Source organism: Carassius carassius, chromosome 50 (genome assembly GCF_963082965.1).
Source record: "Carassius carassius chromosome 50, fCarCar2.1, whole genome shotgun sequence".
Classification (NCBI taxonomy): domain Eukaryota; kingdom Metazoa; phylum Chordata; class Actinopteri; order Cypriniformes; family Cyprinidae; genus Carassius; species Carassius carassius.
The window spans coordinates 16508677-16531576 of NC_081804.1; the positions used below are offsets into that span (position 1 = coordinate 16508677).

At 38.4% G+C, this 22900-nt stretch overlaps 3 protein-coding genes across 3 annotated transcripts; all 3 read right to left on the reverse strand.

Moving 5' to 3' along the window:
* Nucleotides 1-950: 950 nt before the first annotated feature.
* Nucleotides 951-3788, reverse strand: LOC132133478 (neurofilament heavy polypeptide-like). Its single transcript, XM_059546326.1, has 2 exons — nt 1416-3788; nt 951-1175 (listed from the first exon to the last, which is right to left on the reverse strand). The coding sequence occupies exon 1, from the start codon at nt 3476-3478 to the stop codon at nt 1655-1657; it is 1824 nt and encodes a 607-aa protein (XP_059402309.1). The 5' UTR covers nt 3479-3788; the 3' UTR covers nt 951-1175; nt 1416-1654.
* A 1911-nt stretch (nt 3789-5699) lies between these two features.
* LOC132133203 (leucine-rich repeat-containing protein 56-like) lies at nt 5700-10573 on the reverse strand. Its single transcript, XM_059545966.1, has 12 exons — nt 10481-10573; nt 10175-10320; nt 10020-10107; nt 9746-9806; nt 9297-9393; nt 8942-9139; nt 8465-8831; nt 7397-7461; nt 7164-7306; nt 6442-6602; nt 6085-6349; nt 5700-5997 (listed from the first exon to the last, which is right to left on the reverse strand). Exons 2-12 carry the CDS (start codon nt 10298-10300, stop codon nt 5835-5837), a joined length of 1734 nt encoding a protein of 577 aa, XP_059401949.1. The 5' UTR covers nt 10301-10320; nt 10481-10573; the 3' UTR covers nt 5700-5834.
* A 782-nt stretch (nt 10574-11355) lies between these two features.
* Nucleotides 11356-21002, reverse strand: LOC132133625 (mixed lineage kinase domain-like protein). The gene is made up of 11 exons (XM_059546513.1): nt 20861-21002; nt 16145-16597; nt 15749-15865; nt 14841-15018; nt 14608-14708; nt 14352-14487; nt 14044-14128; nt 13371-13510; nt 13236-13285; nt 12963-13106; nt 11356-11890 (listed from the first exon to the last, which is right to left on the reverse strand). The coding sequence occupies exons 2-11, from the start codon at nt 16590-16592 to the stop codon at nt 11850-11852; spliced, it is 1440 nt and encodes a 479-aa protein (XP_059402496.1). The 5' UTR covers nt 16593-16597; nt 20861-21002; the 3' UTR covers nt 11356-11849.
* Nucleotides 21003-22900: the final 1898 nt, after the last annotated feature.

Below are 22900 nucleotides of genomic sequence, written 5' to 3' on the forward strand. Positions count from 1 at the left end.
GATGGTAGCGCTCACCTTTTCTTCTCCGGACAAGCCTTTTTCCAGATGCCCCAAACAATCGGAAAGGGGCTTCATCGGAGAATATGACTTTGCCCCAGTCCTTAGCAGTCCATTCACTATACTTTCTGCAGAAGATCAATTTGTCCCTGATGTTTTTTTTGGAGAGAAGTGGCTTCTTTGCTGCCCTTCTTGACACCAGGCCATCTTCCAAAAGTCTTCGCCTCACCGTACGTTCAGATGCGCTCACACCTGCCTGCTGCCATTCCTGAGCAAGCTCTGCACTGGTGGCACTCCGATCCTGCAGCTGAATCCTCTTTAGGAGACGATCCTGGCGCTTGCTGGACTTTCTTGGACGCCCTGAAGCCTTCTTTACAAGAATTGAACCTCTTTCCTTGAAGTTCTTGATGATCCTATAAATTGTTGATTTAAGTGCAATCTTAGTAGCCACAATATCCTTGCCTGTGAAGCCATTTTTATGCAACGCAATGATGGCTGCACGCGTTTCTTTACAGGTCACCATGGTTAACAATGGAAGAACAATGATTTCAAGCATCACCCTCCTTTTAACATGTCAAGTCTGCCATTCTAACCCAATCAGCCTGACATAATGATCTCCAGCCTTGTGCTCGTAAACATTCTCACCTGAGTTAACAAGACGATTACTGAAATGATCTCAGCAGGTCCTTTAATGACAGCAATGAAATGCAGTGGAAAAGTTTTTTTGGGATTAAGTTAATTTTCATGGCAAAGAAGGACTATGCAATTCATCTGATCACTCTTCATAACATTCTGGAGTATATGCAAATATACTATTATAAAAACTTAAGTAGCAACTTTTCCAATTTCCAATATTTATGTAGTTCTCAAAAATTTTGGCCACGACTGCACACCCAAACATGTGATTTATATTAGCTTAAGGTGTTAGATGTGTGCTGTCTTTGATAGATAGATGGATAGTTTATATTTTATTTTTTATTATGCATAAAATCATATTAAATACAGTATGCACAAACATAGTATATTCAAATAATACATATTTACAAATATTCCATTAAACATATGAATATGCTACATAAATGCTTTAAGCGGCTAGGTCCCAACTGCTGGCCTTTGATTTCGTTTGCCATGCGCTGCTTTTTTTCTGGAGGTGACTGCCGACCCACAGCTGCATGATCCTGTTGAATAAACAGACATGATGATGAAACACTGAGCAGATTTAATGAGCCATGCTTAGAGAAAGTCTAAAGATATATTGCTTCTGTCATGGGGGGGGAGGGGGGGGATATGAATCGACAAGGGTATGATACTCATCCCAGATTAACTTACATATTGAAATATATATGTTTAGAAAACTTTATCTTTAGCGTTTCAGTTTTTAAATATGTCTAAGTAAAAGAGAGAGAGAAGGGACTAACCATCATTAGGGTGAGCTGGGACCTGGGCTTTGGGGCTTGATGGTTCCCCAGTTTGAGCTTCAGCTGCACCTTTTCGATTTCCACACCCAGCTTTTTTTGTGGAGGCGGTTCACACACTTTGACGTTGTCCTGTTGAAGGAACAGACATAATCATGTAAAGCTGGGCAGGTTTGAGGAGTACTTTCTTAAATCTTTTTATCATTTTGAAATATAATCTAATAAAAGTTCAGATAGACGACTTAGACAACATAGTATCTTAGGTGAAGGAATGGTTTATATTTTAGAATAAATCTGAAAATAAGTAAAAACGAGAGATGGAAGGGACTTAATGATGCTTTCTGCTGCCTCCGCTGTCTCTGCTGCTGTCTCCACTGCTCCCTGCGCTTCTTCCTCTGCTGCTCAGTCATTCTGGGATTTGATCCCTGTTGTGGGGAACTTTTGGTCACAAGTGCTCCCTGTAGGGTCCCAGAATGCACAGGCACCACGCTTGAGGTCCTGGAGGACATGGCTAGTACCTGGGTGGCAGAGACAGGAATGCTCTGATGCTCAGCAAGCCTCTGTTTTCTTGTCTTCGTGGTTCTGGAGGTAACTGTCGCTCCTTTCAGAGGCTCAGCAGGCACTGCCTCTGCCGGTGGAGACCTGGCAAACATTCCTGGTCCCTGTGGGGTCCCAACATACACAGGGTTCCTGTCAGGTAAAGTTGCTTCCTGTGGGGACTTGGAAGCCATGGGATCACCCTTTACAGGACAGGCTTGAGGCTTCTGCTGCAGAAACTCCTTCCTCAGTTGCTCAGGTATCTTGAGCTTTTGCCTCTCTGGGGTCTTGTTGGGTCCAGGTGCTCCCTTCTCAGAAGAGGCACAAGATGAAGCTTGCAGCATCTTGTTGGGTGCAGGTGCTCCTTGAACAGAAGATGCTCGAGCCGACAGCTGCAGCAGTTCCTGCCTCAGCGGTTCAGGTATCTTTAGCCTTTGCTTCTCTTGGATCTTGTTGGGCTTCTGCTGCAGCAGCTCCTGCCTCAGCGACTGAGGGAATTTAAGGTTTTGCCTCCCTGGGGTCTTGTTGGTTGCAGGTGCTCCTTGAACAGAACAGGCTCGAGCCGACAGCTGCAGCAGCTCCTGCCTCAGCGGCTCAGGTATCTTTAGCCTTTGCTTCTCTTGGATCTTGTTGGGCTTCTGCTGCAGCAGCTCCTGTCTCAGCGGCTCAGGTATCTTTGGTTTTGGCACCTCTGGGGCAGGCATAGCTTCTCTCTGTAGAGTCTTGGTGTGCATGGGCGTGTTTTGAGGAGACACTGTGGGCACTGGTGCTCCCTGTGGGGATCTAGCAGGCACAGGTGATTCCAGTTCAGAAGCAGCCTTTAGCAGATGTTGCCTCAGATTCTCAGGGATCATGAGCTTTCCTCTTCGTTGAGAGCCAGTGGTCACAGGTGTTCTTTGAGGGGACCCAGCAGGCTCAGGTGCTACCTGAGGCTTCATCTCGGTCCACTTCCTTTGCTGTTGCCTCCGCTGCTTAGTGGTCTTCAGTATTTCATTAGTGAACCCAGATCCGGCAAACACAGGTGCTCCCTGAGGCTTCTTCTGCCTCCACAGCTCCTTGGTCTTCAGTGATATATCTGTAAAGCCTGAGTGCGGAGACTCAGCCTTCTTAGATGCATAGTTTAAGACCAGGGATGAGATGTGGTCACTTTTCTTGGTATTTGCAGACACAGATGAACTGTGTTGGGACCTGGGAGGCACTGGTGCACCCTGTGTCTTCTTCTTCCTCCACAGCTCTTTGGTCTTCAGTGTTGCAGCTTGGAAGCCTGAGTGCAGGGACTCAGCCTTCTCACATTCATCCCTGAAGACCACAGACTTGGGGCACAAAGTTTCTCCTGCCTCTATTGTTCCCTGCCACTGCACTGAGGTGAGGTCCCCATATTCAGGCTCTTCAGATATAGGTGAAGAAACCTCCATTATTGCCCACCAGCGCCCTGCGGCGAGGGCAGCGATGAGCTCATCTGAGAGTTCAGGAGATGAGGACTGCACTGTGCTCTCTGAAAAACTGGGGGGCATGGTTGACAAACTCATGTTGATGTTCGATGTGAAGGTAAAAGAAGATTCCAAATATGTGAACAATACACTGACTTTGTCTTTCTATCTGTAAAATATGTAACAGAAAGGAAACAGTTGAGTTGAGTAAACATATAAGAGCCTGGAAGTTGGTTGTCTTAAGTTTTCTTTTTTTTTAAGTGTATGTCCATCAGCTGAGTTTTTATCAATTTACCAACTAATGTGCATAACTCATATGCTTGTAATGTAAAAGTATATTTCCTTTTACATGCATATCTAATCATTGTAAGAGGTAATATTAAACTATCAAAGCTTTCAGTATCAGCTTTCAGAATGAATCACAATCAAAGAGTGGTGGAAGGAGACTGTATTTAATAGTAAATGTATAAAATGGGCAAAGTTTGTATTTGGCAGCGCAAGATTTGTTCTGTTAATATAATATAGCCTACTGAAAATATTGTTGATGGAGAGATTATATTATGTATGATTATCAACAATTCAATCATAAATTTAAAAATGCTGAAATCAATCATTGCTTTGATCATTACTAATTTACATATCTGAAACTTTCCACACAGACCTCCTCTGTGTAGCATGCCTGTTTATTTATCTCAGTGATTTTTTGAAAATATTGATAAAACTTTTGATGTCAAAATTATAAAGACGATACTCACCATCACTCGCCACAACTCGCTACAAAATGCCTGATTCGTCTGCAGTCATATTTATAGAGGACTCACCGAACATTCTAACGGAATGCAGCGATCATTATGACGTAAACAATGGACCATCCACTGATCTCATTGGCGGAAAATTGTCTTAAAACAACACCTCTGCTTTAAATATTACAATTACCACACACACACATGGTACAATTTAAAATAGTAGCTAAAATTATTAACTGAATTTAAATATAAATATAATATTCATGCACCTTTATGACAGCAAAGACCGAGAGCAGCAGCCAGAGCGTGAAGTTGTCATAGCAACCATTTAGATGGTCTGCTGAATCCCTCTGAAAGAAATATGTACTAAATAATGTTTATTTCGACAAAACATTATCATTATCTCACTCATTTGTGTGCATTTTACAATCCTTACGTTCAGAACCATAGATTTGGTTTCAGGTTTAGATTTTTGAAATAAAATAATTTTCATGTGTTAATGACATTCTCGCTGTCATTAACACACTCAGTATGTTTTGTTAATCTGGGAGTCATACTGTTGTTCGTGATCCATAATCGTATACTATTTTTATTTTAATGAAATGCACTTACCGTATTTTATTTAAATGTTTTTTCTTTAATATTTGGTACTTCAAAAAACATTTAATGTTACTAAAAATATTCACATGTATATAAAATAGCAAATAATTATACAAACACAAAAAATGTTTTATACTTTTTTTTAATTATTGCAGCAGTTAATTGAGCAAAAGTACTTAAAATCCACTGATATGGTGCAGATTATAAAATCATATGTAATGTAGTCACTAGCTGCCTGTACAGACTGATGCCTGTATAAACATATACAGGACTGTGATTACTTACTTTTATTAGGTTTTGCATTTGTATACACAGTATATTCAGGATTATCAAAGGGTGGTTTTTGCGAAAGTTTACACAAACACAAACACACACACACACGCATAGAACGATTTTATTTACAATTTTAAGATTGAGAAACTTATAATATCTCCAATCAAATATTTGTAATTTAATTATATATAAAATACTATATAAATCAAAATAGATATAAAATCTAACTAGTGTTCAAAAGTTGGGGGCTGTATTGCATTTTTTTTTTTATGATAAGGCTGCAATTTAATGCATCCTTGCATGATAAAAGCATTATTATTATTATTATTTTGTTTTAATATTAATGGCTTAAAACTTTTAAATATAGCGTAAATGTGTTCTTTAGTATGATATAAAATATTACAGATTACATAATTTGTAAATATTACTTGTTGATGAAGTTTAAGATTCATTAAATATGTAAAAAAAAAAAAATCATTCATTAAATATGTAAAAAATTCTCCACTTGACTTTATTAACAATTTTCCATCCTCCATTTGCCAAATATTAACAACATATATCTGGATATGCACAAAAAGGTTAAAAGACTCAGAGTCTGTGGAAGATCTTTCAGAGACGCGTGGAATAACAGTTCTGCACCTGCGTCTGCAAACACTGAACCTGCGAGAGCAGACATGCTAGCGATCCGTCACAGTCATCTGTGCTGAGACTCTCCTGTCAATCAAACCTGAACTACTTCTAAAATAAAGAAGAGACAAACAGCGCCCAAACAGTGATTCAGTGACAACTTTAAAGTGTTTCTGAAAGTGTGTGGACCTGCAGTGAAGATGTATGATCTAATCTGACCCACAATGCATCACTTCAGGCAGGTGTTTTTGGTCTGGAAGTCTCTGCAGTGCAGCTCTGGCTGTTTGTGGACGTCTGGGCGTCAGTTTTTCAGAGACTATTACTGGTTTATGTTGGGTGTCTGAGTGTTGAGGATCTTCAGTAGCTTCTGACCTGAATTAGGAGAATATTCTGAAGTCAGAAATGTGTTCAAGCAATAATTCACCCAAAATCAGCTTTGACAGGAAGGACAGGACGCACCATTGTGCTCTAAGAGGACTGCTGGAGGGTCTGTGAGGTTTGTGGATGATTTGAGGACACGCAGTCTGAGATCTTACAGTCATGATGCTCTCAGTCCCATGAGTCTCCTCTGATGCTCTGGCTTTACTGAGCTCTGCATTATGAGCTCTGAGTCTCCGCGAGCGGATTTGAGTGATCCTCCGGCCAGCAGGGGGCGCTGCTGCTGCTCTGGGTGGAGGAGAGGGAGACATCGAACAGCCTGATGAAGAGCTGAGTCTCAGCGTCTCTGATAGAGATTCAGATAGAGAGAAGCACAAGATTAAATCATGAAGACACTCATGAGCATCATTTATAGATGAGAGGAATAACCTGACGCACCTGCTGAGGGACACTGAACGGACCAATCAGGAGAGCTCGTGTCTCTAGTGATGTCATCGCTGCTGAAACTATGGCTGTGACTGCCTTCATCATCATCTTCATCATCGCTGTGGTGGATCTTCATCACCTGCGGCTGCTGCTCCTCAATAACCAGCAGACGTCTGGCAGAAGAAAAGCATGTTTTAACCGGAAGTGTGTGTGTGTGTGTGTTTGAGAGTGTGTGTGTGAGTGTGTGTATGTGAGTGTCTGAGTGTGTGTGTGTGTGTGTGTGTGTGTGTGTGAGTGTTTGAGTGTGTGTGTGTGTGTGTGTGTGTGAGTGTTTGAGAGTGTGTGTGTGTGTGTGTGTGTGAGTGTTTGAGTGTGTGTGTGTGTGTGTGTGAGTGTTTGAGTGTGTGTGTGTGTGTGTGTGTGTGAGTGTTTGAGAGTGTGTGTGTGTGTGTGTGTGTGTGTGTGTGTGAGTGTTTGAGTGTGTGTGTGTGTGTGAGTGTTTGTGTGTGTGTGTGTGTGTGTGTGTGTGAGAGTGTCTGAGTATGTGTGTGTGTGTGTGTGAGTGTCTGAGTGTGTGTGTGTGTGTGTGTGAGTGTCTGAGTGTGTGTGTGTCTGAGTGTGTGTATGTGAGCGTTTGAGAGAGTGTGTGTGTGTGTGTGTGTGTGTGTGAGCATCGGTGTTTGTTTGTGTAAGTGTGTGTGTGTGTGTGTGATATTTGAGAGGGGGTTCAGTACTTGTTGTGCTCAATCCTCCAGCTTCTGAGTTGAGTAAAAACATCTCTGTGATCGCGGCTGCTGCTCTCTTCAAGCTCAAGCGTGTGTTCAGGAGTGAAGCTGCTCCGTGTGCTGGGACGAGTTTGAGACACAGAGTTTTGGAGCTGGACAGATGGAAAGATTTAGTTTTCATGGGGTGATATATAATATAATAAAGTGATATTGGTGATTCGGATCAGTTTGATGAGATTCACCTTTATTTTCTGTCTCCGAGCTCGAGCAGCTTGTAGTGGATTCCCACAGAGAACTCGACCGACACCTGAGCACATGAACAAACCACTAAATATCTGATATGACTCTTAATACTGTAGTTACTGAAGCATAAACATCACGGCTATAACAGTTTATGTCAGCCAATAGGGCTTAACAATCTAATTAGATTCTTCTGATGAAAATTACACTAAATGAAATACTAAATTACTGCTGTTTAAAAATTAATTATAATAAATTAAACTAAACTAGTAGTAGTAGTAGTAATATATATTTATGTATTATTACTTATAATGATAACTGTCATGATAACTCATTTAAAATATAATAATAATAACAATATCAATGATAATAATGATGATGATGATGATGATATATTATAAAGAAAAAAAACAAATAAGAAATATTACTAATAATTGTTTATTCTATATCAGTATGAGTATAATAATATAATAATAATAATTGTATTAATAAAGACAAAAATAAATATTGATATTTTATTAATAGTAATATTAGTATTATTACTACTAAAACACTGAACAAAAAAGAAGTGTAATACTATTCATTTAATAATAATAATTGTATTAATTGTATTATTATTATTGAATAAAACATTAAAATATTATTATTTTTATTATCAAAACATAAAAAAGAGAACTATTACTATGATAATATGATCAATTCATTAATAATAACAATAAATATTATTGTATTGTTACTAAATAAAAATATAAAAAAACAATTAGTATTACGATTATAATATTATAAAAGTATTATTATTAGTAGTAATTATATATATATTATATATATATATATATATATATATATTTAATAAAAAGTATCTTATTAATCTATCATTTAATTGTAAAAATTTGTATTTAATAAAACATACAAAAAATTATTTTACTTTTACAGTTGAACTGTCGAATCATACTAATATTAATGGCTTTCTTTACTTCTTCATCTTTAAATCCCACTAAGTGATTGATTTTGGCTTCATTTGTGTGGAAGTGTCAGAAGTGAGTCTCGATCAGCAGAGGGCAGGAGTTTACCGTTCGTCAGATCACTGGCCTCGTGGTTCAGGACGGCGATGTCGGAGCGGGTCGATGCTGGTCTTGATCCGCTGCAGGAAGTGAGAGGTCTGGAGAGACTCGTGGAGGAGACCCTCAGATCTCCAGGCCGGGCTGAAGCAGGTCTCTGCTTCTGAAACACCTCGAGTGCTGCTGAGTCCGTCTCCAGACGCTGCTGTCTGTCTGCATCTGTGAGCGAAGCGTCTCTGATGGATTCTCTGAGAAGAGTCCAGTCCTGCAGTGAAGCTCTGCAGCGTGGAGCTGTGTCCTCTTCAACAGGAACATCATCGAGGAAGATCAGCTGCGGGATCAGCTCTCGCACCGCAGCCCTGAAGCTGGAGCCCGAGTCCTTCAGCACAAACCACACGTGAGGAATCCATCTGAGTATGACTGTGTGTTGCAAACCACATTCATCATTAAAGAAGAAAAACAGAAGAAAGATGTTGATCCTTCATGCACCTCAGAGGCTCCTGGAGCGGGGCGGGTGCACACAGGGTTTCCTTCCAGTGAAAGAGTCCTGAGCTTCACACAGCGGCCCAAATACCACAACTGAGCCGGATCTTCAACCTCGTTCTCCTCCAGATCCAGCAGCTCCAGATCCTCCAGCAAACTGACTGGACTCAGGTCTGAGATGCTGTTGAACGCCGCATACAGCTCCTGAAGAAGAAAACTCATTCGCTTTATTTAGTGACTTTAAAATACTGACACACTGTAGTTCATGATGAGTAATAGAGAAATCTGTTTGATTTGAAAACACTTTGACATCAGGAAAACACCAGAGTTTGATCGGTTCAGTCGAAATGTTGTTGGACACCTTTAAGGAGGAAAGAGCAGAGATGCCCTCCAGGTCGGTCAGACCACATCGAGCCACACATAAGACCTGCAGGAGAGAGAGACTGGTTCCCAGATCCCTGAGGACACACGGAGATCTGTCTGTTATTAGATTCAAAGCATCTTCTGTCAAATGTGTTCTTTCATCGATTCTGTTTGTTCTTGAGGCCTGCAACACAAGCTCTTCATGCTGGCACCTGTGTAATTTGACTTTATGAGTCTGGATTGACAACAATTATGTTTTTTTAAATCATGAGATATAAGTCCCCATCCACTATCACTGAACAGAAAAGAGCAGCATTAATATTACACTAAATATCTTCTGTCGTGGTCCACAGAAGAGGGTTTGGAGCGAGTGAATGATCACACCTGTTTATTTTCGGGTGAACTATTATCACTGTCTGGATGTAATAAAGGTAAAGAAGCTCGTACCGCACAGATGAGAGCAGACTGTTGTTCATCTTCAGCTGTGTGAGTTTGGGCAAGTAGATTCCTGTGAGACGAGACAGAAAACACTCAGATTCATCATCTTTCTGATGGAGATGTGTTTATTCTTATTTACTCTCTTAGTCATAATCCAAACCACTTCAAACCACTTCCCTGTTCCTCACAATCTGAAAGTTACAGTTTAATGACACGCAAACATTTGGCTAACTCAAATTAAACGAATATGAAGTGAATAAAGAGTAACTGTATTAAATCGGACCGAAGTTGTCCAGAGTCTCCTCTCGGGTGTCCACACACATCTCCAGTGACGTCACCTCGTGTAGATCCTCTGTTCCAGAGATGATTTTCTGCAGAAAGAGAAACACTGTTTATCTGAGATGTGTGTGAAGATGTGGATGTGTTCGTGTCTCGTACCAGTTTCTCCGGAGACAGACTCTGGTCGAGCAGCAGCTCTTCAGCAGCAGGTTTGGGGTTTAATAAAGCAGATCTACTGAACTCAGCTGAGCCCGCTCTCTTCTTCAGCGAGGACTCACGAGACATCTGCGAACAAATTGTTCAGCCTGCCCTCAAATAAATATGCATGTATTACGCTTCACAGCAATGCTTACGACACCTTAGTGGGAAAAAAAGATTATTTATTTTCTAATTGGTAAAACTTTATTATATGTTTTGTATCTTAATAAAGTTTTACTCTCAGACCGGTATAATTACTCATCTTACCTTCTGAGCGTCATAAACAATGTCACTCAGGATCCAGCGTTTCTCTTCTGCCTCACAGCGGTTTGAGTTTGCTTAGCAACGGGACTACTTCCTGGATACGGGGCTAAGTGGGATTTGTAGTCCATCAAGATACCTGAAACTAAAATTGTAATACTTGGGTTTGAATGGCCTTACCAAAACAACGGTTATTAATTAATTTGCCAATTTTAGTAATGTAATGTAATTCGAAATGCACTAAGCTTTTAATACTAAGAGTATTATGAATTTTGTCCTAATCATAATACCTGACAGGAAAACATTAAACGATGTAACTAATGAGAATACTGGGGGAAAATCCCCATCTCTGAATGTTTTTAAGCCCTACATTAGTCCCATAAGAGCTTCAGAGAAGAACTGTTGTTCTAAATTGGACTCGGTAGGAAGCAATGAAACTACTTTTATGTAATAAAACATTTTATATATTATTTGTCTGTACAAACATTATTAATGAGCAATAATAATAATAAAAAAAAAAACCTATAATAAAAACAACCAACAACCAGGAAGTGTTTTTTTCTTTTGACTTTATTATGTAAATAAATTTACAAATAAATCTATAAATGTTAAATTATGAAGCAAATCTATAAATTTAAAATTATGAAGCAATAATAAATGTAACCATATATATCCTATTGGATAGCGTACCACTTTCACATGATCATCACCTGAGAAATATCTTACATCACTTTATTTAAATTCTGACATCATATCACTTAAATGTATCTTTACTCCATTTTCTGTCATTTTAACTGTCAGTAACTTTAGTTAGTTACATAACAACAACAACAGTAACTTTTAATGTAACGTTTAGAGAAAAGACAGACTGACAAATTTACTATACAGCTGTGAGTTTTTATTTCTGATGACACAGATTACACAATATTGTATTATAAAGTTATATAATTATAAAGTATTATATCAATGTTTATTTCACCTTACAAATATTAAAAGCAACATTTTCTCATCTCACACATCACTGATCTACAATCTGAAGTATTTTATGCAACAGGATGTTTGCTATAGAACTTAGAAAAAAATATATAGTAATAAAAAACTTTGAAACTCATATACATACGTGATACATCTTATCAGAAATGTGAATGCAAAATGTCTAAACAATGTGAATGGATGGATCATTCCCAATAAGATCAATAATATTATGCACCATGTTTATGCAACATGTACCTAAATTTATCAAGGTTTAGGTTAATAAACTGAGAGTCCAGGGTTTATGTGATGTAAGTTTGTTCTGCTTTCTTTCCTTTATCCTCCATCATCAGAATCAGATATGGACATGGATTGCCAGCAGCCTTGGTTAGAGATGCAGGAATCAGTCGTCTTCCACCATGTTAAAGAGCCTGTCAACCAATACTAAAAAAAACAAAAAACAAAAAAAAAGACAATAACTGATACTTAAAAAAATATCAATTCATGACAAGTTCATGTGTCACATAATCTGTTTGTGAAATTTCATTTATAATTAAAGTCAGTTTGGTGTTTTGTTAATAAGAGCAAAGATTAGCTGTAACATTATGCCTTATTTGGGTCCATCCAAGCCTGTTTGTCCTTTTTTTTGAATTATCTGACCAAAGTTTGTGCAAGTATAAGACATTTGTTCATTTAATTTTTATCAGTTCAGGTTAATCATGCATTTTATTTTGGAAAGTCTCTCATCATCATTTACCCTACCTGTTGTTTTTTTCCGTTTAATTATTTAATAGTTAGCAATTATTCATAGCCAGTATGTTTGCCCTATCTTTGGTTAAGCAATTATTTTTTTGTTAAAAGTTTTGTAACTCAAATAAATAAATAAACACATGATTAATATATATTTATATATCATATATAAGAAAATGAGTCAGAGGTGATACCACTTGTGTTCCACAAGGCTCTGTATTCGGCCCACTTTTATTCTCTATTTGCAACAATCACAACCATCTTACTCAGACATAAAGGCAAGAACCTTGACATCACTGTCAAGGTGCCAGATTTACTTTTTTTTCTGGTGATTCAAACTTATTGCAATGGTACAGAGAAAAGTAAAGTAAAAGATTATTTGTGTAGCTGCACAGAAAACGAGGACCACAGAATAGCATCGGAAGTCTAAATGAAATGAAAATATCCCACATTTTTAAAGTTGTTTGCAAAATAATGATGTTACTGCTTAAAAAAAAACAAACATGACATGTTACTTGATAAAAGTTACATTTTAACTTTTTTTATGGTATGTAATGAATACATTTGTGTTACTTTTGTACACACATCAGCTATGCTTGCGTTGGACCATGTGGTTATGTGACAAACGTATAAAGAGAGGTTGTTTTGTCACTACTTCCAAAAAGCAATCTGTTTATAATGTAACTTGAAATGCATTAATAATCACAGAAGAAAACTTGACTACCCACTTGTGTAATACAACTTCACCTGAGTGTCAGAATTTTACCTCCTGCTGTTGGTCGTAGGAAGGGCTCAAATGATCGACAGGCATTGATGAGCTGTTTTAGTTGTTTAGGACAGTCTGCTGGAAGTGGCTCCATGATCTTCTCTACACACACTTTTTGGTAGATCTGACTGGGGGTCGTACAGTCTAAAAGCATGGCACAGAAAGAGTGTGGCATGTATTTAGTTAAAATTTAAGTAATATTCAGCGCAAACAAAAATATATGTAAGAGATTAACAACAGTCTATGAAAACTGATTGTGCTGGTGATACACACCTTTAAAAGGAACATCTCGTGTGGCAATTTCCCACAAGACAATGCCAAAACTAAAAGAGCATGTACAGTCAGTGACCATCCTTTATTTGATTAAGATATGTGTGTATGATATAGAATAGATTTTGACTGCTGTACCTGTAGATCTCACATGCCTTGTCATAAGTATAGTTGATATTCTGAAGCTGTTGTGGGGAGTTGTAATGTAAAACACTGTTCATTTTGGATTTATTCTTCTGAAGAGAAGTTTCTGTTTTTGCCAACTCAAAGCCTCCCAACTTTCGGAACATACAAATGAACAAATACACAACATAAAAATTAAGATCAAACCCCAACAAGTAACGTTTCCTGGGTTTAATAAGTGTCCAGCACATTTTGAGTTTTTCTTTCTTTCTTTCTTTGACAGAATTGGTTTAGTAACAGTAATATATACTTATAAAATATAAAGCAAGCAATTTCTTATGTATACAGAAAAGAAAATATATTTAATGTTTAACATTTTGATTTTATACTTTATTAAATTAAATAATTTCAAACTGTTAGCAAATTCAAAGTATTGTCTACAAACTTTATTTTGTATAAAGTTGACAAATATTTTTTCTATAATTATAAATCTTTAAAATATTATTATTATTTTAATATCTAGCTATTCAAAACAGGCCACTAAACAGTCTTTAGAAAGAAAAGGCATTTTGTGAAAAAAGGTACATCTGTTAAATTGGGATGTTTGAGATTTTGAAACTACAAAAACATGTTGTGGTTGTTTTGGTGGTGAAACGATGCGGATATTGTGAAAGTTAACATATATTACCTTCAGTCTGTAGCCAGCAGCCACTAGAAAAATGCAGCTTCTGATGGAGCCATGCACTTTAAACTTCTCCTCCGACTGATGCAGCCTGTACTGTGCAAAAACAATGAGATTGAGATGACAAATATACCTTCAGTATAGTTTAAATGCAAACATTGTCTGTATGTGAATAAATGAACTAGATTAAAAAGTTGGTCAAGGCATGCTTTATGTATGATTAAAGCTCCAGGAGGAGTCAGAATCTTTTGTCACAGAGGAAGAAGAATAAGTCATTAATAAATAGAATAACAGTATGTTGGCTTTCTTTGGACCTGTAGAGTCCCTGCGCTGCATCCAGACACATCTGAGTCTTTCTCTCCCAGGGCAGATTGCTGTTACTGTCCAGGACTTGTCGAAGACTCCCTTTCTCACAGTACTCCATGACTATCAGGTATCTTGGATTTGGTCCTGTATGAGAAGGACACAGTGACAATCAGATGCATGTTAAACAAGTTCAGATATGCTGATTTTCTCAAACTGAGATTATTCTTTGGTTAGTGATTTGCGATTGATTAAAGATTAGCACACCCTTCTCATCCTCGACACAGATCCCAAACATTCTTAAGATATTGGGTGACTCAAAGCGCTTCATGGTCTCCACCTCCTTGTTAAAAACACTCCTCAGCTGACTGGAGAGAAGGAATAAATGCAACAAGGAAACTGTAGTTTTTAAATTAGTCAAGAAAATCATTGCTTTGGGACGGACTGATTTCACTCAGAATAAAAGCTAACATTTGAAAACAATTATTTTTATCATCTACCTGGGGCTGGTGCTCAGTGGGCATAAATATCTCTTGATAGCCACAGTGAACTTGTTGTACGTTCCTTTGTAAATCTCAGAATGGCTGCACTTCATGAAGGGTTTAACAGGGAAACTGTAGGTCAGTTCCTCTGGTTTAATCTCTCTAATGTCTTGAAGATGAAGACGGGGCTTTTTCACTGCCAACCAAAGTTGAGTCAACATTTAAAACATTACTTCAACAATGCTAAACTAAACATTACTTCAACAATGCTAAACTAAACATTACTTCATAAAAGCCTCACTATAATAATAACATTTTTGACAAACAGGGACCCTTTATTATTACACTATCTATTTAAATATACACTTATTTACTATTTAAAAGCACTCTATCTTTTCGAAGGTCATGCTAATAATATCATGAGTACTTTATTCTTCCATCAATGTAATATCAGTTGTCTCAATGAATAGTATTGCAGTCCTTATACATGCACTGGTTACTACACATATTGATTACTGTAATGCTCTCCTCTCTGGTCTCGCCTTTAAACTTCTTTAAAAAAAATTAAGTTGGTTCAGAAACTTGTGTTATCGAGCAAATTTCCCCAGTTCTTCAGCGACTGCACTGGCTTCTGGTGAAGTATTGTTTATTGGTTTTAATAATCTCCTTCTTTCATTCAAGGCTATTAATAATCTCATTCCTCCATACCTTACTGATCTTCTTCATATTTATACCCTTTCGCAATCGCTGAGAAACTCTTCCGTTTCTCTTGTTTGCTATTATTAACTGATCTGATCTGATTATGATCTGATTTTTATTGAGCCTGTGTTATAATGCACTTGTAACTTTATATATATATATACATATTTATATTATTATTATTATTAAAAACCAAAACTTTTTTTTCTTCATTTATTTGTACTTACATGATTCCAGGATCTCTTTAATGTCCTGCACATCTTTTTGAGTTTGGTCAACTGTCTTTTGCACGGCGTCAACCATCGTGTTCGTTCCTTTGCTCTCCTGAGCTAAAGACTGGAGCACTATAGGAGATAAATTTATACTCTGTAAATATTTCATCTAAAGCAAGGGTGTCCAATCCTGCTCCTGGAGGGTCAACATCCTGCAGAGTTTAGCTCCAACCAGCTAACATTCACTTTCCTTGAAAGTTTCTAGAGAGTCTGATGATTTAGATTTTTTGGTTCAGGTGTGTTTAATAAGGGTTGGAGCCCTCCAGGAACATGTTTGGACAGCCCTGGTCTAAAGCTTTCAGTTGTTTCCTGGAAGTAGCCAGTTTATTCATTTTAATCCATACATCTTACATTCTCGAAGTTCCAAAGAGTCACTCTGCCTGTCCTCTTCATCTTCCCGCCGCCTCGTTGCTTCTTGAAACACTTTATCGATACACACTCTGTGCTCAAACTGAAGTGCTAGAGAAAGCAGCTGAGCTGCATCGTTTAGCCTCTCATTTAGACAGCTGAACTCCTCGCCAAGGTCATAAGCTTTGGCGACGCGTCTCAAATAGCTGAAGCAAGTGTATTTCTTCACTATCTTCTCTGCTGACTCCAGAGTGAGTTTAAGATTTTCAAGTCCATTTATCACCTGTTCAGGCTCAGTCCCAAAGCCATGAACCTTCACGGTTTTCACCAGCTCAGCCAGAGTAGACACGCGGTGAGCCAAACGTCTGCAGCGTTTCTTGTTGGCCTTCACTTCCTCACATAGGCTGTATAGCTTTTCTGCGATGGCTAGGATTGGTTCTATGATATCCATTGCAGCTGAGAATGAAAACAATCAAAAAAAAATATTTTGCAGATTAATTATCCTGAATGACTGAAGCATTATGATCTTTTGATGATGTTCAAAAAATTATCTGATTCTGAAACATAAAATGCACAGTTTTTAAAACAAATACAAACCAATTTGTGAAACAAATGGAAAAAGGTAAAATAAAAAAAAATATCAATATCAATCTCATCCTTATTTAGACTGTAATTGTTTCTCATGTGGATATCTGTAAAAATAAATGTATATGGCACCTCAGTGATAAAACTCGAGTTGGTCTCTCGACATTACGTATGGGGGGATACCCTTTCCCTCCGAGATGCTGAAGCCTGATTGAATCACTCTACTGATCTGCAGTAGCCATTAATATTCAAGCAATTACCTGATTGGGAGGTTTAGCTGCTATATATGTGATGCTGGGAGGCAATTTACCTCAGAATCCTTCTCTTTTACTTAGTGATGCTGTTTTCAAGAAGTCTCTTATCACTCACCATTGAAGGTATGGTCTTCAGTGGAAGGTGCCCTGATTGCCCTCCCCTGCAGAGCGGCCCCTATTTTTAATGCAGTGCACCCTGAGTTTGTCTACGCTCCAGTAAACGAGGCCCTAAGGACTTCTGTAGCGAGCCATGTGGGCCCAGTTCCCACGTTTTCATCCACCTTCCTCCCTAAGTCAGGACCTGAAATTGGCGGGAAAATAGCCATGACACTGACAATGCTGTCTATCGTCTGGTTCCACTGATGCATGCGCACATTTGAGGTTTTGTGACAGCGGAGATGATTTGGCAACAGTGAGTTGTGGACCCTTGTGTATGGGTAGTAAAAGTATAACCTGTGGGGAAAAAGGCAATTTAAACCTTATTTTGGGGCAAAGTCATCAAACTTTTTCAGCGATTTTTATCATATTTTACTGCTGTTTCTATACATGCAGTTTTTATGTCCGGGTGATCAGTGGAAGTGCAGTTCTGACTCTCTGCCCATTCATTTAGATAGGAGCCTGGTCTTGTTAGTCTGAAATAGCTGCCCGGAGGCGTTGCCAAGATGGCGGCCGAGTGGAACGACTTGCCTAAAAGGACTTTGCTGAGGAGCAGAGGTCGTGCTATACAGACTATAAAGGACAGGGGCATGTGCCTAATATTGGATTTATGGCCGCTAAACAAAGCACTGGCGAAAAGCGCATTCAAAATGATTACAGTGAAACAGATCATTATGCAAATCCGGTTATTTACATTTGACGGTGTTGCATACCAATTCAAAGTGTTACCGATCAGGCTGGCTCTGGTCCCCTGCACGTTTAAAGATGTACATGAATGCAGCGCTTTTCCCCCCTGAGACTCAGCGGCATATAAACTGCCTGGAAATGGAAACTGTTCACTTAGCACTGAAGGAATTTCTATATGGAGAGTGGAGACTACATCCTCAAACAGTAAAGATGATCTGGAGCCTCTTTGGCAAAGCAGATCGACCTCTTCACTTCAGAGGAGGATGCCCACTGCCCATTATTGTTCTCGCTAACGAAGGCGCCCTTGGAAGGGTACATGTTGTTGAGCTACTGGCCCAAGGGGTGGAAATAAGCATTACCTCTGGTCAAAATAGTGTCACACCATCTGGCTTCTCAAGCCGGAGCTGTGGGACCTGCATGTGTGGCTTGTCAGCGTGAAGTAAACCAGCTTACTGTTGCACAGCGAGTACTGTACACGGTAATGTAATCTGAAGCCCCTTTGATGAGGTATCTATACACTTTGAGATGGAAAGTGTTTGCGAACTGGTGTGTTAGCAGACAAGAGGACCTGGTGAGTTGTGATATCCCCACTATTTTGACCTTCCTGCATACCTAGATGCAAGCAGCTCTCCGTCAATAATAAAAGTCTATGTGGCCACTATCGTAGCATCTAATGACATGTTTGAGGAAATCATCTTGCTCTCGCCTGTTGGCAGTATAAATGAGACTTATCGTTAGTGCTCAGTGTGGGGATGAGGAGCAAAACACACACAGAGAGTCCAGTACCCTGACTCACACCTTATTGATGATGTGTACTTTATACAGGCAAGCATGAGCTTGGGAAATGAATGCAATGCGCTAAATGGTTAAATGTTTTCTTTATAATGGTTTGCTATAGGAAAACATTTAATTCGAAACTTTGCACATTGTCTATATATTCTGGGTTCATCTGATTGCCTAACTGATTGTCTTACTACATTACTACTTAATGCAAACCTTGTAAAAATACATGGCGGTCAGTGGAGAAAAAACGCACGTCCTGATATTGCTGAGTTAGATGTGTTCCTAGGTCAACATATTTTGTTGACCCTGGAACAACATTTTACTCAAAAAATTTAGTCTTGACCATATCCCTACACCTAAACCTTACCTTAACCACGAGTGATCCTTAAAATCAGAGGAAATGATGGATGAATGTCACTGATGTACAAGCACCTAACAGTGATTGTAAGCGTAAACTTCACAAAATCTATAAACTTGTTCTTCAAATCTGATTGGTTAATCACAATGTTGTTCCAGGGTCAACAAAGATGTTGTTCCAGGAACATGTCTCACTTGGTAAAATCAGGTTCTGCAGAAAAAACGTAGTTTTGCCCCCCATGTGGGCGTTCCTGTAAGGGTGTGACATCCCGTGAAAACGATGAATTTGTGCCTGACATCGCCAATCAGGTGAATGCTTGAACGCCATTACTATTGTGGTACAATAGAGTGATTCTGATTCAATCAGGCTTCAGCATCTGTAAAAGTATAATATAAAATGTCTCATTCCCTCCTCTCAGGGAACCAGGTTTACATTGGTTAATATTATTTGATTTGGGAAGTCGGGAAGTCGTGGCCTAATGGTTAGAGAGTCGGACTCCCAATCGAAAGGTTGTGAGTTTGAGTCCCGGTCCGGCAGGAATTGTGGGTGGGGGGAGTGCATGTACAGTTCTCTCTCCACCTTCAATACTACGACTTAGGTGCCCTTGAGCAAGGCATCGAACCCCCAACTGCTCCCCGGGCGCCGCAGCATAAATGGCTGCCCACTGCTCCGGGTGTGTGCTCACAGTGTGTGTGTGTTCACTGCTCTGTGTGTGTGCATTTCGGATGGGTTAAATGCAGAGCACAAATTCTGAGTATGGGTCACCATACTTGGCTGAATGTCACTTCACTCACTTGATTATTTAAATCTATAAAAAAAAGACAAAACATAATTGAAATGGTTTCCTGTATTGCATTTTATCTCTCAAAATTATGGATGTCATTAAAAATGTAGAGATTAGCAGAAATATGTTAATACAGTGACTTAAATTTCATAACTGTATGTGTGTGTGTGTGTGTGTGTGTGTGTGTGTGCACGGGCATGTTTTTGTGACATATCAGGACACAACTCTGTATAATGACATGGGTATGACACAGGTATTACAAGAAGAGGGTGACTTATGAGGACATAACCCATGTCCCCATTTTTCAAAACACTTATAAATCATACAGAATGAGTTTTTTTGAGAAAGTAAAAATGCACAAAGTTTCCTGTGAGGGTTAGGGTTAAAAAGTGGAAGTGAAAGTTATGCCATCAAACCAAAGCAAGCATTTCCTCATTCCTGTTAAAACCAATGTTCTGGTTGGAACATGATTTAAAATGCTAAATAATAATAACAAAATAATAATGTTAATAATGATAATAAAATATTCTGATGAAAAACTATACCACAAATAATTGCAGAAAATTAAATATTATTGAAAACCAATTCAGTATGGCATCTTAATGCGAGACTTCCTTTTCTCTCTAGAAGAATTCCACACACTAGTCACCCAAAGTTACTTACACAATCAGCTTAATCAGAAACTATAAACCGGAAATTCATTGTGAAATCTCCTTTCATTTTGAGCTTGCTGCTGTGTTTACAACATATTATAAGCTAAAAATCATGTCTCCTTTGTAATTAAATATTTTAATGAAGTAATTGTCTTAAAAAGGTTTACTTTGACCTGGTAATCCTTCGCAAGCTCATAGAACTGCTACTACTTGCAATACTATAGTAGAACCCAACTTTTCTTACAAATACTGCAAAATACTGTCAGTTTGAAACGTCCAGTCAAATCAGACATCACAGATATTTTAAAGATGACATAATTATTGACATATAATTATAGAAAACATAATTATTACAAAAGTAAATGAATAACAGAAGTAAATTAATTATGGTTATGGCATATGACATAATTTAAAATCAAGATGCATTGTATATGTAACGACATAACTGATGGTACTTACTTCTGTTAATTTATTACTTTATCCTTTCTGAACTGGCGAAGTCTGACGCGGAAATGTGAGAACAGCATGTTTGAGTGACTGGTGGCTCCTCCTCTACATCTTCACTAGCTTTATGTGCAGCTTCCTTTTTGAAACTCGAATGAGTCAGCTCCCGTCTAAGAGCGAGATGAGAGCAGAATCTTTAAAAGGGTCATCGGATGCCCATTTTCCACAAGTTGATATGATTCCTTAGGGTCTTAATAAAAAGTCTGTAACATAGTTTGGTTGAAATTTCTCAGTGGTAGTGTAAAAAACACTTTTTTTACCTTCTCAAAAACAGTTAGCTCTGCTGACCCCGCCCCTCTCTTCCTAGCTGCTCTCTGAGGGACTGTTTACTTAAGCAGCATTCATGGTGAAACTTGCTAATTAGCACATTATAATGAAAGGTGATTCGCAAAGATTCATAAAAAAAACCTTATATTCACTTCTTCTGTAAGTGAAGCTGGATCACGCATGATTCACACGAACATATATGCTTTTAGGTAGATCTGAGGCGCATTCCCTTGAAAAACAAACATAATCCACTGTGTCTTCAGTGGCTCAGATGTCGGGAGTATATGACAACTGCTATGTTCATTATAACATCCACCAACGGAACACCTCAATAACTTGTAAAAGTGCAAGTACTGTAGCATCCAATGACCCATTTTGATTCACTCTCATGGTACTTTGATGTAATACGAAAAGGTCTCCTACTATTGGGAGATGCGAGGTTCTGTATAACCAAATACTATAGAATACCCAAGAGATGTCACTCTTATAGTTTTGAATGGGGAAAATGCAACACTTAATATGAAACAACATTTATTACATTTGTTTTCAGATTTCATTGGTGATTTCAAATATGAAATTTAGTCTTAAGCTTGGCAAACCATTTTGGAGAAGTTTCCCCATTCAAAGAGATAAGAGCTGCACTTGCATGCCCGAGAGGCATTTCAAAAATGGCCACCAAGTTACGTGACTTGCCTTAAAGGGACTTTGGTATTACATACGCTTTTTGGAGAAAGCGTAACGGATCTTGGATCACGTGTGCCTTAATAACCACAAAAAGTCAGTGACTTCTCTTATAAAAAGCATTTCTTTTTAAGTGGATTTTAATGGAGGAGAAGTTTCACTATGCTGAATAAACAGCTTTTTAGAGAAAAAGATTATAATTGGATGAATTGACAGCCTATCGGCTAATCCTCTACATGTTTTACACTATACAATACTTTTGGTTTGAACAATTTTTAGAGTTTACACACGTTTTTTAAGAGAAGTCAATGACTTTTTGTGACAGGAGGAATTCAGTTTAAGGCACTTCCCATTCATTCCTATGGTATTCGTAAATGGCGATTGAGTGTCGCATCAACAGTTTCTGAAATTCAATGATGTCAAGGCTGTAATGTGATTATGTGATAATGTGGTTATTAAGGCAAATGTGATCCAAGTTGACTGCTACACTTTCTCCAATATTAAGTAATATAGACCCTCTCATCTCCCAATAGTAACACAACCTCTGGCAACTACACTCGAATGCACGGCTGACTTGCTGTTGTGAGAGATATTTGGCTCACATCAGCATGAAATCAGAGCAAGGCAGAACAGCATGCATTTTGTATCACCAATGATCGGTTCTGCGCAGATTTCAAACCAGCCTAGTGTCTCACTCGTGGTTGGTCTACGGAAACCCAGGAAGGTCAAAAACGTGCAAATTTTAACATGGATATGTTTTTTACATGTATTTAGGCTTTGGTTTGAAAGACAACAGTGCATCGGCGCAGCGTGGCTGACACAGAAGAGCATACGCCGAATGCGTACAGCTCAGAATAGCCAAAATGACGCTACGCTGATTTGGAGAGACACAGAAGAGAGGAATTGTTGAATAATGTCATTATTTTTGTTTTCTTCATGTAAAAAAGTATTCCCGTCGCTTCATAATGTTACAGTTGAACCACTGATGGCACATGGACTATTCTGATGATGCTTTTCATACTTTCCTGGACCTTGACACTGCTATTT